Source organism: Ranitomeya imitator, chromosome 1 (assembly GCF_032444005.1).
Source record: "Ranitomeya imitator isolate aRanImi1 chromosome 1, aRanImi1.pri, whole genome shotgun sequence".
NCBI classification, from domain to species: Eukaryota; Metazoa; Chordata; class Amphibia; order Anura; family Dendrobatidae; genus Ranitomeya; species Ranitomeya imitator.
The window spans coordinates 856,896,068-856,916,193 of NC_091282.1; the positions used below are offsets into that span (position 1 = coordinate 856,896,068).

At 43.5% G+C, this 20,126-nt stretch overlaps 1 protein-coding gene across 2 annotated transcripts in view; it reads left to right on the top strand.

Moving 5' to 3' along the window:
- Positions 1 to 20,126, top strand: part of TBC1D2 (TBC1 domain family member 2) — a 158,678-nt gene that overhangs the window by 111,032 nt on the left and 27,520 nt on the right. For both annotated transcript variants that reach the window (XM_069741882.1, XM_069741890.1), the window contains exon 10: positions 4,464 to 4,934. In XM_069741882.1, coding sequence (XP_069597983.1) covers positions 4,464 to 4,934 — 471 coding nt within the window. The remainder of the gene's footprint in view (positions 1 to 4,463; positions 4,935 to 20,126) is intronic.

Genomic DNA, 20,126 nt, shown 5'->3' on the forward strand with positions numbered 1-20,126 from the left:
ATTAAGCGCGTCATCGCGCCCTCTGAACTGTCACAGCAGAGGAGCCGGGAGACGGAGCCGCACGCAGCGCTGGAACGGGGAAAGGTGAATATACTTACCCTCCTGGCAGTCCCTGACTCTCCGGTGGAGATCGCGGTATGCGTTCAGTGCTTACGCATACCGCGATATCCTGGGAGCGTCACTCTGTGGGGGCCAGACTGCGCCGGCGCTTGCGCCTGCGCAGTCTATAAAGGCTTCGGACAGAGTGACGCTCCCAGCGTTATATTATAGATATATGACAAATTTGAAGCAAGCAAAAGATTTTTTTTTTTACTTCTTATTGAAGGTTTCCACAAAATAAGATAACATACATATGATATATCATAATGTCAAAATAATCCATATATCAACATTAACATTGACATAGATATGACAAAATAACTTCAATATTAAAGTATACAAACAAACAAAACATAACCTTCAGTATAATACATTCTACTAGGCATTACACTTCCTAATCAACAGAGGTTTTTATAAATGGTTTAAAGCTCGTCCCAGATCAGGTTATAATACACGTTATTAATCCTACACAGATCACCACATTCATAATTCAGAATAGATATACACATCAGGGACTATACCACAAGACTGAAGAGACTATAGCACCAGGAGCCAGGTGCGTCAATGGCGAGTCACACCACCTTTCCCAAATCTTCTGACATCCTCTGTTTCTGTATAGTATGTTTTCATAAGGAATTACGTCATTCACCAGTTTCTACCACTGATTAATCGAAGATTCCCCCCCCATCCACCTCAATACTATCGCTTTCCTAGCCATAAATAGAGCTTCCCGAAGAAATATTCTATCATGGTGGAGCTACATCTCCTCATCCACGACCCCCAGAATGCACAATTAGCAAGTGAAAGATTAATTGAAAGACACACACTAATATTTTTACAAATTTTTTTTTTGCAGTGTTTTCTGTTTAGTGTTTTTACTTGCTATACAATCCTTTTTATCTAATCTAATATAAAAGCTTCAAACCCTTTTAAACAGCATCAGTTGTTTCTAAATTGTTGACAATGTAAAAGTGAGATGACAAATACTGATCTCTCTTTGCACTGGCTACTTCCTCAGCTTAATTTTAATACTAGTAAAATTCTAATCCACTCTCTATTGTTGTTTACTTATTAACATAACTATCGAGTAATGCTTTTTCTTGGACTATTTGATTTAACTCAAAACAACTTGTCATGTTCCCAAAGCAAGACTGCCAAAATACCTTTCACAGTCAACCCCTTTTGTTTCCATAGCTATGAAACTCAATAAATATAATGATACAGGTTGCCATCTCCTCATGTCGAAGGGGTGTGTACCCGAGCTACTCTATAAGGTCGGGGTCACACTAGAGAGAAATGCGGACAAGGTAGAGGCACAAAAATAACGCATTGCACACGGACCAATGTTTCTCTATCGGGCAGCTCCCATCAGCGATTGTCAGCATATTCCTCCAGAAATACGCCAATGAAAGTCTGAGGCGAGAAAAATACGTATTACACACGGACCACACGTCTGCCTTGCGAGAAATACGCGCCGGTGTCCTATAGAAAAGCCGGTAATTCAGTGAGGTGTACAGTAAAATCACACTGGCAGGTTAGAATAGATCAAATAAATGTCTACACATAGTAAGTAAGTATATATAATATATATTTAATATTTATGTTTAATACAGAGCTAGATAGCAAAAGCTGGCAATTGAATTACTGGCTTTTATGCTAACTTCTTACCAAACCCGACAGGATATGAGACATGGTTTACATACAGTAAACCATTTCATATCCCTTATATTTTTACATATTCCTCACTAATAATGTTAGTAGTTTGTGTGTGCAAAATTTTGGACCTCTAGGTGTTAAAATAAAGGGTTAAATCATGGAAAAAGCTGACCAGAGTGGGAAAGCCAGTGACTGAGGGCAGATATTAATAGCCCAGAGAGGGAACATGGTTATTCCCCCCCTGGTTAAAAACCATCTGCCCCCAGCCACCCCAGGCACTTAGCCACTCTCTTCTCACTCCCCTGTAGCGGTCAGATATGGGGTAATAAGAGGTTCATGTCACCTTCCTATTGAAAGGTGACATGAAGCCTGGTTAATAATGGAGAGATCTCAATAAGACACCTATCCATTATTAATCCAATATTAGTAAAGGGTTAAAAATACACACACACATTATGAATAAATTATTTTAATGAAACAAATAAACACATGGGGTTTTATTATCTTTATTGTACGCTCAATCCAACTGAAAACTGAAAAACTGAAGAAAAAAAAGGAAAATAAAAAAGCAACAATATCCCACACCTGTCCGCCGCACAGTCATATCCCACACTGTAAATCCAACTGAAGGGGTTAAATGCAGTTACAACCAGGAGCCTGCTAATGCAGCTACCCCTGGCTGTAAAAGACTGGGGAAGGAATGAAATGAAGGTAATGTAGCTTGGGGGACTTGCGGTGCCGTCATCGAAGCTTCGCCCCTTCGTGGCATAAACTCATATAAACTGTAGCATGGGAATTTTTCGGGAATATTTTCCTCTAATTAACCCCTTAACCCCCGGAGCTTTTTTCGGTTTTGCGTTTTTCTTTTTTCGCTCCCCTCCTTCCCAGAGCCATATCTTTTTTATTTTTCCATCATTATGGCCATGTGAGGGCTTATTTTTTGCGGGACGAGTTGTACTTTTAAATGACACCATTGGTTTTACCATGTCGTATACTAGAAAATAGGGAAAAAAATTCCAAGTGAGGTGAAATTGCAAAAAAAGTGCAGTCCCACACTTGTTTTTTGGTAGGTTCACTAAATACTAAAACTGACCTGCCATTATGATTCTCCAGGTCATTACGAGTTCATAGACACCAAACATATCTAGGTTATTTTATGTAAGTGGTGAAAAAAATTCCAAACTTTGCAAAAAAAAAAATTGCGCAATTTTCCGAGACCCGTAGCGTCTCCATTTTTCGGGATCTCTGGTCGGGTGAGGGCTTATTTTTTGCTTGCAGAGCTGATGTTTTTAATTATACCTGTTTGGTGCAGATACGTTCTTCTGATCGTTGCAGCGACCAAAAAAACCTAATTCTGGAGTTTGGATTTTTTTTTCTCGCTATGTCGTTTAGCAATCAGGTTCATTTTTTTTTATACAAAGAAACATACAAAAAAGGTTACACTCTATCGTGCCAAAGCATTGTCTAATATGAAATACATGAAATATGAATAGCAAAATGGCTTTTGAACCTTAGGAAAAATATTTGATAGACGCTTTGCACAGAATTTGGCCAGATAGTGTGAGCCCATCAACCATCGTCAAGGTGGTCTCATTAATCTGATGGGTCCCTGACCTCCCTGTCCAAATGTGAACACTTACCGAAGGCTAATGTCTGTATGCTTGGGTGAATGTGGACACCTCTGTCAGCAAAGCCTACATATGGGTTGGCCGGAACCAAGTGTGATTAGATGTAATTAAAAACCATATGGTGAAGGGAGGAGTGCTCAGTCAGTAAGCTAACATAGAAATGACAGAAAAACGACTGGCACATCCAAACTAGTGTGAATAGGTGCATACCAGGAGCAGCTACCTCCATATAAAATATACAAGAAAAGGTTGCACTCTATCGTGCCAAAGCATTGTCTAATATGAAATACATGAAATATGAATAGCAAAATGGCTTTTGAACATTAGGAAAAATATTTGATAGACGCTTTGCACAGGATTTGGCCAAATAGTGTGAGCCCATCAACCATCGTCTAGGTGGTCTCATTAATCTGATGGGTACCTGACCTCCCTGTCCAAATGTGAACACTTACCGAAGTATACCGAATTTTTGTACATTGTATATGGAGGTAGCTGCTCCTGGTATGCACCTATTCACACTAGTTTGGATGTGCCAGTTGTTTTTCTGTCATTCTTTTTTTAATTGATAGATCGGGTGATTCTGAACCCGGCGATTCCAAATATGTGTAGGTTTGATTTTTTTTATTGTTTTATTTTGAATGGGGCGAAAAAAGGGTGATTTGAACTTTTTATATATTTTTTTATTTTTTTCATATTTTTTTAAAACATTTTATTTTTACTTTTGCCATGCTTCAATAGCCTCCATGAAAGGCTAGAAGCTGGCGTAGCCTGATCGGCTTTGCTACATAGGAGCGATCTGAGCGTTGCTCCTATGTAGTAGAATTACAGCATTGCTATGAGCACCGACTACAAGGTGGCGCTCACAGCAATCTGGCATGAACAACCATAGAGGTCTTCAGGAGACCTCTGGTTGTTATGCCAATGCACCGATGACCCCCGACCACGTGACGGGGGTCACCTTTGCGCGCATATCCGGCTGGATGGCTGGAGGCGCTTGTTAAATGCCGCTGTCAGCGCAAACAAAATGTGTATTCTTCTATTTCTGTTGGAAAATAATCTTTACTTCTTTGTTAATTCCAGTGAATATGATGACTATGGATTCATGATAATTCCGGAGTATGAGGTTGAGCACTTGAAACTTCTAGCCAAAATCCAGGCATTGGAAATTCGATCTAACAAACTGCTCACTCATGAGGTTGTGGACAAGCCCTTACAAATGAAATGGAACAGTATTGAGGGATTGTCACACTCAGTGGAGCTAAAAACTCTGGTGAGATGTGGCATCCCAACTGAACACCGCAAACGTGTTTGGAAATGGCTAACCAGTCAACGGATTTTTGTCAGTGACAATTATTACAAAGACCTTCTGAGAAAGAGTGAGAATGCTCACCATCCAGCCACACAGCAGATCGAACTGGATATACATCGCACTCTGACCAATAATAAGCACTTTAACAGTCCTGCCTCGGAGTTCATTCAGAAGCTAAGAAGGGTGCTGGTAGCATATTCATGGCAAAACCCCACCATTGGCTACTGTCAAGGACTGAACAGGTAAAAAAGTCAACAGTTGCATGCAAGATAAGGTTATTTCCAGAATTATGTCACCTTGTTTGCTGTTTTCAGCCATCCTGCTTGAAAATAACTGGTTCATCGCATGTATTAGCATAAATTATATTAGTAGGAACTTTATTCCTTTGAAGGTAATAAATTGTTCACTTTCATTATTCTTCTCCCATATATTTAAGACATGTTAAAAGCTGACGTTAATTGGTTCTAGATGCAATTTAAAAGAGCAGCATGTCCGTTTAGCTTTTCTGTACATCACAATCCCGTAGACTTCAACGAGAGAAGGTCCAAAAAAATCACAAAAAGAAAAAAACAAACTCTTCAACTTCTTTCAAATATTACATATTATACATACCTTTTCACTGAATATTTCTTCAATGTTCATTTTCTGCATACACTCAAAATTAGGCAACTTTCCACATAATCGTTATTAAAGAGTTGCTCCACTACTATTGTATTGTTAACAAATCCTCAAAATAGGTCATGAATATTGAATTAGTGGGGTCTCACACCTGACACCTAATCGATCAGCTCATCTCCGTACCAGCAGCGGCTTAGCAGTTGCAGAGCTGTATAGAACATCTCCATCAACTGTGACAGCCAGACCTGTCGAAGCACTTAGTGTGCGAAACGGCTGTCGTCCGTACTCCAAGACCGCACCCTCCTGTATACCTGATGTCCTGATGGACGTATTTTACATATATTTTCTCCAATAAAGCTCACGATCTTCACAGCTACCATTGGGTGAGTGCCGCATATTTTCTTGCTTTTTGACTGCATTGTGGACTATTTTCGATATTTTTATGCAGAGCACCACGTACCCACAGCTTTTGTGACACCTGCTACTTGATTTGTCCGCTTTTAGTCCTGCTTAGTGAAATCCGTATCTCTCTAGTGCCGTTCTGTTCCTTATATTAGTTAGAGTTATCACAGAGCTGTGCTACTCAGCTCTTCAACCTCTGGACTCTGCCGACACTGCAAAAAAGTTAATCAGTTGGGGAGCTGGGTGTCTGACCCCCACTAATCTGATATTGATGACCTATATTAAAGATTGATCATCAAAATGACTGAAGTAAAGTGACTCTTTAATGAAGGCTATGTAGAAAGCTGTGTACTCAAAGCAGTGGAGCAATCTTTTAAATATATTCTTCCATTATATCATTTTTGTTGCTGTAGAGTCTGCAAAAACTATACGTAGCTGATAGTTCTGCTGCATTTTGCAACAGAGAATCTAATAGAATTATGAATGGAATGAGCTGCTCTGTTCTTAGTTGAGTCACTACTATATATGGCCAACTAAGCACTGCTGAATGATTTATTAGGTGTTTTAACCCCTTCCCGACCCATGACGCCATGTAGGCGTCATGAAAGTTGGTGCCAATCCGACCCATGACGCCTATGTGGCGTCATGGAAAGATCGCGTCCCTGCAGATCGGGTGAAAGGGTTAACTCCCATTTCACCCAATCTGCAGGGACAGGGGGAGTGGTAGTTTAGCCCAGGGGGGGTGGCTTCACCCCACCCGTGGCTACGATCGCTCTGATTGGCTGTTGAAAGTGAAACTACCAATCAGAGCGATTTGTAATATTTCACCTATTATAACGGGTGAAATATTACAATCCAGCCATGGCCGATGCTGCAATATCATCGGCCATGGCTGGAAACACTAATGTGCCCCCACCCCACCCCACCGATCGCTCCCCCCAGCCCCCCGATCTGTCGGGTACACTGTTCCGGCTCCCCTCCGTCCTGTGCGCCGCTCCCCCCGTGCTCTTGTCCGCTCCCCCCGTGCTCCAATCACCCTCCCCCGTGCTCCAACCACCCCCCCTGCACTCCGATCCACCCCCCCTGCAGTCCGAGCCACCCCCCCTGCAGTCCGATCCACCCCCCGATGCTCCAGTGCACCCCCCCGTGCTCCGTTCCACCCCTCCCGCGCTCCGATCCACCCCCCCATGCTCCGATCCCCCCCCCCCCCGTGCTCCTCCACCCCATCATACTTACCGATCCTGCCGGGGTCCGTCCGTCTTCTCCCTGGGCGCCGCCATCTTCCAAAATGGCGGGCGCATGCGCAGTGCGCCCGCCGAATCTGCCGGCTGGCAGATTCGTTCCAAAGTGCATTTTGATCACTGAGATAGATTATATCTCAGTGATCAAAATAAAAAAAATAATAAATGACCCCCCCCCCCCCCTTTGTCACCCCCATAGGTAGGGACAATAAAAAACTAAAGAATTTTTTTTTTTCCACTAATGTTAGAATAGGGTTAGGGGTAGGGTTAGGGCTAGGGGTAGGTTTAGGGGTAGGGTTAGGGGTAGGGGTAGGGTTAGGGCTAGGGTTAGGGTTTTGGTATGTGCACACGTATTCTGGTCCTCTGCGGATTTTTCCGTTGCGGATTTGATAAATCCGCAGTGCTAAACCGCTGCGGATTTATGGTGGATTTACCGCGTTTTTTCTGCGCATTTCACTGCGGTTTTACAACTGCGATTTTCTATTGGAGCAGTTGTAAAACCGCTGCGGAATCCGCAGAAAGAAGCGACATGCTGCGGAATGTAAACCGCTGCGTTTCCGTGCAGTTTTTCCGCAGCATGTGTACAGCGATTTTTGTTTCCCATAGGTTTACATTGAACTGTAAACTCATGGGAAACTGCTGCGGATTCGCAGCGTTTTCTGCAGCGTGTGCACATACCTTTAGAATTAGGCTATGTGCACACGGTGCGGATTTGGCTGCGGATCCGCAGCGGATTGGCCGCTGCGGATTCGCAGCAGTGTTCCATCAGGTTTACAGTACCATGGAAAACCAAATCCGCTGTGCCCATGGTGCGGAAAATACCGCGCGGAAACGCTGCGTTGTATTTTCCGCAGCATGTCAATTCTTTGTGCGGATTCCGCAGCGTTTTACACCTGTTCCTCAATAGGAATCCGCAGGTGAAATCCGCACAAAAAACACTGGAAATCCGCGGAAAATCCGCAGGTAAAACGCAGTGCCTTTTACCCGCGGATTTTTCAAAAATGATGCTGAAAAATCTCACACGAATCCGCAACGTGGGCACATAGCCTTAGGGTTAGGGTTGGAATTAGGGTTGTGGTTAGGGTTGTGATTAGGGTTATGGCTACATTTGGGATTAGGGTTAGGGGTGTGGGGGGTTAGTGTTGGAGGTAGAATTGAGGGGTTACCACTGTTTAGGCACATCAGGGGTCTCCAAACGCAACATGGCGCCACCATTGATTCCAGCCAATCTCGTATTCAAAAAGTCAAATGGTGCTCCCTCAATTCCGAGCCCCGACGTGTGCCCAAACAGTGGTTTACCCCCACATATGGGGTACCAGCATACTCAGGATAAACTGCGCAACAATTACTGGGGTCCAATTTCTCCTGTTACCCTTGTGAAAATAAAAAAATGCTTGCTAAAACATCATTTTTGAGGAAAGAAAAATGATTTTTTATTTTCACGGCTCTGCGTTGTAAACGTCTGTGAAGCACTTGGGGGTTCAAAGTGCTCACCACATATCTAGATAAGTTCCTTGGGGGGTCTAGTTTCTAAAATGGGGTCACTTGAGGGGGGTTTCTACTGTTTAGGCACACCAGGGGCTCTGCAAACGCAACGTGACGCCCGCAGAGCATTTCATCAAAGTCTGCATTTCAAAAGTCACTACTTCCCTTCTGAGCCCCGACGTGTGCCCAAACAGTGGTTTACCTCCACACATGGGGTATCAGCGTACTCAGGAGAAACTGGACAACAACTTTTGGCATCCAATTTCTCCTGTAACCCTTGGGAAAATAAAAAATTCTGGGCTAAATAATTATTTTTGAGGAAAGAAAACGTATTTATTATTTTCACGGTTCTGCATTATAAACTTCTATGAAGCACTTGGGGGTTCAAAGTGCTCACCACACATCTAGATAAGTTCCTTTCGGGGTCTAGTTTCCAAAATGGGGTCACGTGTGGGGGGTTTCTACTGTTTAGGCACACCAGGGGCTCTGCAAACGCAACGTGACGCCCGCAGACCATTTCATCAAAGTCTACATTTCAAAAGTCACTACTTCCCTTCCGAGCCCCGGCATGTGCCCAAACAGTGGTTTACCTCCACACATGGGGTATCAGCGTACTCAGGAGAAACTGGACAACAACTTTTGGGGTCCAATTTCTCCTGTAACCCTTGGGAAAATAAAAAATTCTGGGCTAAATAATTATTTTTTAGGAAAGAAAACGTATTTATTATTTTCACGGTTCTGCATTATAAACTTCTATGAAGCACTTGGGGGTTCAAAGTGCTCACCACACATCTAGATAAGTTCCTTTCGGGGTCTAGTTTCCAAAATGGGGTCACTTGTGGGGAGTTTCTACTGTTTAGCCACATCAGGGGCTCTGCAAACGCAACGTGACGCCCGCAGAGCATTCCATGAAAGTCTGCATTTCAAAACGTCACTACTTCAATTCCGAGCCCCGGCATGTGCCCAAACAGTAGTTTACGCCCACATATGGGGTATCACCGTACTCAGGAGAAACTGGACAACAAATATTGGGGTCAAATTTCTCCTGTTACCCTTGGGAAAATTAACAAATTCTGGGCTAAATAATTATTTTTGAGGAAAGAAAACGTATTTATTATTTTCACGGCTCTGCATTATAAACTTCTGGAAGCACTTGGGGGTTCAAAGTGCTCACCACACATCTAGATAAGTTCCTTTCGGGGTCTAGTTTCCAAAATGGGGTCACTTGTGGGGGGTTTCTACTGTTAAGCCACATCAGGGGCTCTGCAAACGCAACGTGACGCCCACAGGGCATTCCATCAAAGTCTGCATTTCAAAACGTCACTACTTCACTTCCGAGCCCCGGTATGTGCCCAAACAGTGGTTTACCCCCACATATGGGGTATCAGCGTACTCAGGAGAAACTGGACAACAACTTTTGGGGTCAAATTTCTCCTGTTACCCTTGGGAAAATAAAAAATTGCAGGCTAAAAGATCATTTTTGAGAAAATATATATTTTTTTTTTCATGGCTCTGCGTTATAAACTTCTGTGAAGCACTTGGGGGTTCAAAGTCCTCACCACACATCTAGATTAGTTCCTTTGGGGGTCTAGTTTCCAAAATGGGGTTATTTCTGGGGGATCTCCAATGTTTAGGCACACAGGGGCTCTCCAAACATGACATGGTGTCCGCTAATGATTGGAGCTAATTTTCCATTTAAAAAGCCAAATGGCGTGCCTTCCCTTCCGAGCCCTGCCGTGCGCCCAAACAGTGGTTTACCCCCACATATGGGGTATCAGCGTACTCAGGACAAACTGGACAACAACATTTGGGGTCCAATTTCTCCTATTACCCTTGGCAAAATAGGAAATTTCAGGCTAAAAAAATCATTTTTGAGGAAAGAAAAATTATTTTTTATTTTCATGGCTCTGCGTTATAAACTTCTGTGAAGCACCTGGGGGTTTAAAGTGCTCAATATGCATCTAGATAAGTTCCTTGGGGGGTCTAGTTTCCAAAATGGGGTCACTTGTGGGGAAGCTCCAATGTTTAGGCACACAGGGGCTCTCCAAACGCGACATGGTGTCCGCTAACAATTGGAGCTAATTTTCCATTCAAAAAGTCAAATGGCGCGCCTTCCCTTCCGAGCCCTGCCGAGTGCCGAAACAGTGGTTTACCCCCACATATGAGGTATCGTCGTACTCAGGAGAAATTGCCCAACAAATTTTATGATCCATTTTATCCTATTGCCCATGTGAAAATGAAAAAATTGAGGCGAAAATAATTTTTTTGTGAAAAAAAAGTACTTTTTCATTTTTACAGATCAATTTGTGAAGCACCTGAGGGTTTAAAGTGCTCACTAGGCATCTAGATAAGATCCTTGGGGGGTCTAGTTTCCAAAATGCGGTCACTTGTGGGGGAGCTCCAATGTTTAGGCACACAGGGTCTCTCCAAACACGACATGGTGTCCGCTAACGATGGAGATAATTTTTCATTTAAAAAGTCAAATGGCGCTCCTTCCCTTTCGAGCCTTACCATGTGCCCAAACAGTTGTTTACCCCCACATGTGAGGTATTGGTGTACTCAGGAGAAATTGCCCAACACATTTTAGGATCCATTTTATCCTGTTGCCCATGTGAAAATTAAAAAATTGAGGCGAAAAGAATTTTTTTGTGAAAAAAAAGTACTTTTTCATTTTTACGGATCAATTTGTGAAGCACCTGGGGGTTCAAAGTGCTTACTATGCATCTAGATAAGTTCCTTGGGGCGTCTAGTTTCCAAAATGGGGTCACTTGTGGGGGAGCTCCAATTTTTTGGCACATGGGGGCTCTCCAAACGTGACATGGTGTCCGCTAAAGAGTGGAGCCAATTTTTCATTCAAAAAGTCAAATGGCGCTCCTTCCCTTCCAAGCCCTGCCGTGCGCCCAAACAGTGGTTTACCCCCACATATGAGGTATCAGCGTACTCAGGGCAAATTGGACAACAACTTTCGTGGTTCAGTTTCTCCTTTTACCATTGGGAAAATAAAAAAATTGTTGCTAAAAGATAATTTTTGTGACTAAAAAGTTAAATGTTCATTTTTTCCTTCCATGTTGCTTCTGCTGCTGTGAAGCACCTGAAGGGTTAATAAACTTCTTGAATGTGGTTTTGAGTACCTTGAGGGGTGCAGTTTTTAGAATGGTGTCACTTTTGGGTATTTTCAGCCATATAGACCCCTCAAACTGACTTCAAATGTGAGGTGGTCCCTAAAAAAAATGGTTTTGTAAATTTCGTTGTAAAAATGAGAAATCGCTGGTCAAATTTTAACCCTTATAACTTCCTAGCAAAAAAAAATTTTGTTTCCAAAATTGTGCTGATGTAAAGTATACATGTGGGAAATGTTATTTATTAACTATTTTGTGTCACATAACTCTCTGGTTTAACAGAATAAAAATTCAAAATGTGAAAATTGCGAAATTTTCTAAATTTTCGCCAAATTTCCGTTTTCATCACAAATAAACGCAGAATTTATTGACCTAAATTTACCACTAACATGAAGCCCAATATGTCACGAAAAAACAATCTCAGAACCGCTAGGATCCGTTGAAGCGTTCCTGAGTTATTACCTCATAAAGGGACACTGGTCAGAATTGCAAAAAACGGCAAGGTCTTTAAGGTCAAAATAGGCTGGGTCATGAAGGGGTTAAAGAAGTATACATTTTTAAAATGTATGCGGAAAGTAACTACCTACAGTGGCTTGCTACCTTTCAGCCTGAAATTTCACTGTTTGTTTGTTTTTTTGAGGGTTTGCAACAGTTCATGTAAATAACATGCCAACAACTGAGAACATTTGGTTTACTTTTTATTGTGATGCAAATGGCAAATAGAACAAAATAACTGAAAATTACAGTGTGCGTATCTATTCACACCCCTAAAGTCAGTACTTTGTAGAGCCTCCTTTTGTGGCAATTACAGCTGCAAGTCGCTTTGGATAAGTCTCTGAGCTTTCCACATCCTGCCACTGGGATTTTTGCCTATTTCTCAAGGCAAAACTGCTCCAACTCCTTCAAGTTAGATTGTTTCCTCTGCTGAACCGCAATCTTCAAGTCTGACCACAGATTTTCAGTTGGATTAAGGTCTGAGCTTTGACTAGGCCACTCCTAAATATTTACACATTTCCCCTTAAACCACGCAAGTGTTGCTTTAGCAGTATGCTTTGGGTCATTGTCTCGTTGGAAGGTGAAGCTCAGTCCCAGTCTCAAATCATTGGCAGACTGAAACAGATTTTGCTCAAGAATATCCCTGTATTTTGCACCACCCATCTTCTCCTCGACTTGGACCATTTTCCCTATCCCTGCTGCCATAACGCATCCCCACAGCATAATACTGCCACCAACATGTTTCACTGTGGGGATGGTATTCTTGATGAGCTGTGTTGGTTTAGTGCCAGACATAGCATTTACCTTGATGGCCAAAAAGTTCAATTTTGGTCTCATCTGGCCACAGCACCTTCCTTCCTTCATTCCAGGCTCTGCTTGGGAACTCTGCAGCTCCTTCAGGGTTACCTTTTGTTTTTTGTGCTGCCTCTCTGGTTAATGACCCCCTTGCCAAGGCCGAGAGTTTTGGTGGGTGGCCCCTCTTGGCAGGTTTGTTGTGGTACCATGTTATTTCCATTTGATGATAATGGATTTGATGGTGCTCCAGGGGATCATCAGAGATTGGGATATTTTTTATAACCCAACCCTCACTTGTACTTCTCAACAACTTTGTCCCTGACTTGTTTGGAGATCTCCTTGGTCTTCATGGTGCTGTTTGGTTAGTGGTGCCTCTTGCTTAATGGTGTTGCAGCCTATGTGACTTTTCAGAAGAGGTGTGTATATATTGACAGACCATGTGACACTTAAATTTCACACAGGTGGACTTCCTTACACTAAGCATCTGACTTATAAATTGAATTGCTTGCACCAGAATTTTTTAGGGGCTTCATAGTAAAAGGGGTGAATACATATACATATGCCAAGTTTTAGTTATTTTATCCCATAAATGTAATTTATGCCTTTATTTTTCTCCATTCACTTCACCAACTTAGACTATTTAGTGCTGATGCGTCACATACAAACTGAATTACAAAAATATTTAAACAAAGGTTGAATGAAACAATCTTTTTTAGTTTGATACTGGGAAGGCTGTCATGATCCCAATGGCAGGGGATCACAAAAGGACAAGCACAAAAAACAAAACAAGCTCTAGGGTGACGGAAACTGAGCTGACCGCGATCCTGAACCTAAACACACAACTAGCTGTAGCCGGGGAACGTGCCTACGATGATCCTAGACGTCTCGCTCCAGCCGAAGGACTAACTTCCCCTATTAGAAGAAACACAGACCTTTCTTGCCTCCAGAGAACACCCCACAGAAATAGCAGCCCCCCACATGTAATGACGGTGAAATGAGAGGAAAGCACATACGTAGTTATGAAAACAGATTCAGCAAAATGAGGCCCGCTAAAGCTAGATAGCAGAGGATACAAAAGTGAACTGCGCGGTCAGCGAAAAACCCTACAAAAAACCATCCTGAAATTACTTGAACTCATGTGCCAACTCATGGAACATGAGGAGTAATATCAGCCCACTAGAGCAACCAGCAAAAAGGAATCACATATCTGCAAGCTGGACTAAGACAAAAATTAAGCAAAACGTGGTACAGGAAAATCAAAAACTTAGCTAGTCCTGAAGATATACAGAAGCGGGAAGCAGAGGTAACAAGACACACTGATTACATTGATAGCCGGCGAGGAAATGACAAGAAAGCCAGGTTAAATAGGAAACACCCATATCCTGATAGAACAGGTGGACACCAGAGACCGCAGAAAACACAAGTCACCCAGTACCATCAGTAACCACCAGAGGGAGCCCAAAAACAGAATCCACAACAGTACCCCCCCCTTGAGGAGGGGTCACCGAACCCTCACGAGAACCACCAGGGCGACCAGGATGAGCCCTATGAAATGCACGAACCAAATCAGCAGCATGAACATCAGAGGCAACCACCCAAGAATTATCCTCCTGACCATAACCCTTCCACTTGACCAAATATTGGAGTTTCCGTCTGGAAACACGAGAATCCAAGATCTTCTCCACAACATACTCCAATTCTCCCTCCACCAGCACCGGAGCAGGAGGTTCAAGCGAAGGAACAACAGGTACCTCATACCTCCGCAACAACGACCGATGAAACACATTATGAATAGCAAACGATGCCGGGAGATCCAAACGAAACGACACAGGGTTAAGAATTTCCAAGATCCTATAGGGACCGATGAACCGAGGCTTGAACTTAGGAGAAGAGACCTTCATAGGAACAAAACGAGAAGACAACCACACCAAGTCCCCAACACGAAGTCGAGGACCCACGCGGCGACGGCGATTAGCAAACTGCTGAGCCCTCTCCTGGGACAACTTCAAATTGTCCACCACATGACTCCAAATCTGATGCAACCTATCCACCACCATGTCCACTCCAGGACAATCAGAAGGCTCCACCTGACCAGAGGAAAAACGAGGATGAAACCCCGAATTACAAAAGAAAGGAGAAACCAAGGTAGCAGAACTAGCCCGATTATTAAGGGCAAATTCGGCAAGCGGCAAAAAGGTAACCCAGTCATCCTGATCAGCAGAAACAAAACACCTTAAATAAGTTTCCAAGGTCTGATTAGTTCGTTCCGTCTGGCCATTCGTCTGAGGATGGAATGCAGACGAAAAGGACAAATCAATGCCCATCTTAGTACAGAACGTACGCCAAAATCTAGACACAAACTGGGATCCCCTGTCAGAAACGATGTTCTCCGGAATCCCATGCAAACGAACCACGTTCTGAAAAAACAGAGGGACCAACTCAGAGGAGGAAGGTAACTTAGGCAAGGGTACCAGATGAACCATCTTAGAAAAGCGGTCACACACAACCCAGATGACGGACATTTTTTGAGAGACAGGGAGATCCGAAATAAAGTCCATGGAAATGTGCGTCCAAGGCCTCTTCGGGATAGGCAAAGGTGACAACAATCCACTGGCCCGAGAACAGCAAGGCTTAGCCCGAGCGCAAACTTCACAAGACTGCACAAAAGAACGCACATCCCTTGACAAGGAAGGCCACCAAAAAGACCTGGCCACCAAGTCTCTAGTACCAAATATTCCAGGATGACCTGCCAACGCAGAAGAATGGACCTCGGAGATGACTCTACTGGTCCAATTATCCGGAACAAACAGTCTTGCAGGCGGACAACGATCAGGTTTATCCGCCTGAAACTCCTGCAAAGCACGTCGCAAGTCTGGGGAGACAGCCGACAAAATCACCCCATCCCTAAGGATACCAGTGGGCTCAGAATTTCCAGGGGAGTCAGGCACAAAACTCCTGGAAAGAGCATCCGCCTTCACATTCTTTGAACCTGGCAGGTATGAAACCACAAAATCGAAACGGGAGAAAAACAGTGACCAACGAGCCTGTCTAGGATTCAGACGCTTGGCAGACTCAAGGTAAATCAGATTTTTGTGATCAGTCAAGACCACCACACGATGTCTAGCACCCTCAAGCCAATGACGCCACTCCTCAAATGCCCACTTCATGGCCAAAAGCTCCCGATTACCAACATCATAATTCCGCTCAGTGGGCGAAAACTTTCTAGAAAAGAACGCACATGGCTTCATCACTGAGCAATCGGAGCCTCTCTGCGACAAAACCGCCCCCGCTCCAATCTCGGAAGCATCAACCTCAACCTAAAAAGGAAGCGAAACATCTGGCTGACGCAACACAGGAGCAGAAGAAAACCGGCGCTTAAGTTCCTGAAAGGCCTCCACAGCCGCAGGAGACCAATCAGCAACATCAGCACCCTTCTTAGTCAAATCCGTCAAAGGCTTAACAACACTAGAAAAATTAGTTATGAAACGACGATAAAAATTAGCAAAGCCCAAGAACTTCTGTAGACTCTTAAGAGATGTAGGCTGCGTCCAGTCACAAATAGCCTGAACCTTGACGGGATCCATCTCAATAGTAGAAGGGGAAAAAATATACCCCAAAAAAGAGATCTTCTGGACTCCAAAGAGACACTTTGAACCTTTTACAAACAAAGAATTGGCCCGCAGGACCTGAAACACCTTCCTGACCTGCTGAACATGGGACTCCCAGTCATCAGAAAAAACCAAAACATCATCCAAATACACAATCATAAATTTATCCAAATATTCACGGAAAATATCGTGCATAAAGGACTGGAAGACAGAAGGAGCATTAGAAAGTCCAAAAGGCATCACCAAATACTCAAAATGGCCCTCAGGCGTATTAAATGCGGTTTTCCACTCATCACCCTGCTTTATCCGCACAAGATTATACGCACCCGAAGATCAATCTTAGTGAACCATTTAGCCCCCTTAATGCGAGCGAACAAATCAGTCAACAATGGCAAAGGATACTGATATTTGACTGTAATCTTATTCAAAAGACGGTAATCTATACAAGGCCTCAAGGAACCATCTTTTTTGGCCACGAAAAAAAAACCTGCTCCCAAAGGGGACGAAGATGGACGGATATGTCCCTTTTCCAAGGACTCCTTAACATAATCCCGCATAGCAGTATGCTCTGGCACTGACAGATTGAACAAACGTCCTTTAGGAAATTTACTGCCAGGAATCAAATCTATAGCACAATCGCAATCCCTGTGAGGAGGAAGCGAATTGAGCTTAGACTCCTCAAAAACATCCTGATAATCAGACAAAAATACAGGAACCTCAGAAGGAGTAGATGAAGCGATAGAAATCGGAGGTGCATCATCATGAACCCCCTGACATCCCCAGCTTAACACAGACATCGTTTTCCAGTCCAAGACTGGGTTATGAGTTTGTAACCATGGCAGACCAAGCACTAAGACATCATGTAAATTATACAGTACCAGGAAGCGAATCACCTCCTGATGAACGGGAGTCATACGCATGGTCACTTGTGTCCAGTACTGAGGTTTGTTCATAGCCAAAGGTGTAGTCAATTCCTTTCAAAGGAATAGGGACTTCCAGAGGCTCCAGACTAAACCCACAGCGGTTGGCAAATGACCAATCCATAAGACTCAGGGCAGCGCCTGAATCCACATAGGCATCGACGGAAATGGCTGATAATGAACAAATCAGAGTCACAGACAGAATGAACTTAGATTGTAAAGTACTAATGGCAACAGACTTATCAACCTTTTTTGTGCGTTTAGAGCATGCTGATATAACATGAGCTGAATCACCACAATAAAAACACAACCCGTTTTTCCGCCTATAGTTTTGCCGTTCACTTCTGGACTGAATTCTATCACATTGCATTGTCTCAGGTGCCTGTTCAGAAGACACCGCCAAATGGTGCACAGGTTTGTGCTCCCGTAAACGCCGATCAATCTGAATAGCCATAGTCATAGACTCATTCAGACCTGTAGGCGCAGGGAACCCCACCATAACATCTTTAATGGCCTCAGAAAGGCCATCTCTGAATCTTGCAGCCAGGGCGCACTCATTCCACTGAGTAAGCACCGACCATTTCCGAAATTTCTGACAATATATTTCTGCTTCATCTTGCCCCTGAGAGAGAGCCAATAAAGCTTTTTCAGCCTGAATCTCTAGGTTAGGTTCCTCATAGAGCAAACCCAATGCCAGAAAAAACGCATCCACATTGAGCAACGCAGGATCCCCTGGTGCCAATGCAAATGCCCAATTCTGAGGGTCACCCCGCAGGAAAGATATAACAATTTTGACTTGCTGAGCAGGGTCTCCAGAGGAGCGAGATTTCAAAGAAAGAAACAACTTGCAATTGTTCCTAAAATTCAGAAAACTAGATCTATCTCCAGAAAAAAACTCTGGGATAGGAATTCTAGGTTCAGACATAGGAGCATGTACAACAAAATCTTGTATATTTTTAACCTTAGCAGCAAGATTATTCAGGCTGGAAGCCAAACTCTGGACGTCCATGATAAACAGCTGAGGTCAGAGCCATTCAAGGATTAAGAGGAGGTAAGACGCAGCCAGGCTGCAATTAATGCTAGGCAGCAAACTCTGAGGGGGAAAAAAAAAAAAAAAACTTCCTCAGACTACTTTTCCTCCTACTTCAGCCAATACGATACACTTTTTGGGCCGGCTATACTGTCATGATCCCAATGGCAGGGGATCACAAAAGGACAAGCACAAAAAACAAAACAAGCTCTAGGGTGACGGAAACTGAGCTGACCGCGATCCTGAACCTAAACACACAACTAGCTGTAGCCGGGGAACGTGCCTACGATGATCCTAGACGTCTCGCTCCAGCCGAAGGACTAACTTCCCCTATTAGAAGAAACACAGACCTTTCTTGCCTCCAGAGAACACCCCACAGAAATAGCAGCCCCCCACATGTAATGACGGTGAAATGAGAGGAAAGCACATACGTAGTTATGAAAACAGATTCAGCAAAATGAGGCCCGCTAAAGCTAGATAGCAGAGGATACAAAAGTGAACTGCGCCGTCAGCGAAAAACCCTACAAAAAACCATCCTGAAATTACTTGAACTCATGTGCCAACTCATGGAACATGAGGAGTAATATCAGCCCACTAGAGCAACCAGCAAAAAGGAATCACATATCTGCAAGCTGGACTAAGACAAAAATTAAGCAAAACGTGGTACAGGAAAATCAAAAACTTAGCTAGTCCTGAAGATATACAGAAGCGGGAAGCAGAGGTAACAAGACACACTGATTACATTGATAGCCGGCGAGGAAATGACAAGAAAGCCAGGTTAAATAGGAAACACCCATATCCTGATAGAACAGGTGGACACCAGAGACCGCAGAAAACACAAGTCACCCAGTACCATCAGTAACCACCAGAGGGAGCCCAAAAACAGAATCCACAACAGAAGGCTATGCCATTGATTTATGGTCGCTTGACTGTATAATTGCTCTGTTTTCCTAGCTGAATCACCATGATAATTACCATGATTAAAAGAGTTGTTTTTTTCTTTTCATTATGGTTAAGTTGTGGAGAAACTTTGTAATAAAACATTATTCCGCAAAAAAAAAAAAAGTTGTTCCACTATTACAACTGCCCAGAAGTAAATCTCGTCTGTCTAAAGGTACCGTCACACTCAGCGACGCTGTAGCGATATAGACAACGAGCCGATTGGAGCAGCGTCGCTGTTTAGGTCGCTAGGAGACGTCAAACACGGCTACACCAGAATGATGCAAGAGCGATCCAGTGACGTAACGGCGACTCACTTATCGTTCTCGCTGGTTGTTGGCTCCATGTAAAAACATTGCAGGCATCGTTGCTTTTGCTGTCAAACATGACGAATCACGCCGACCTGACGACCAAATAAAGTTCTGGACTTCTAGCTCCGACCAGCGATGTCACAGCGGGATCCAGATCGCTGCTGCGTGTCAAACACAACGAGATCGCTATCCAGGACGCTGCAACGTCACGGATCGCTGTCGTTCTCGTTGTAAAGTTGCTCAGTGTAAAGGTACCTTTAGTCAACCCCTAGACAATGAATAAAGAGACTATCACTTGGATAGGTGATAAACTGTAATTGTGAGAACCTCTTTTAAATAGGAAAGGGAACCACTGGATTATATAGATATAGCATGAAAGATGAGCATTATGTACACAGGGATTATGAAGGAAGAGATAAGGCCATCTTATCACTCAGTCAAGTCACCTATTAATTGTGATAGGCTACACTC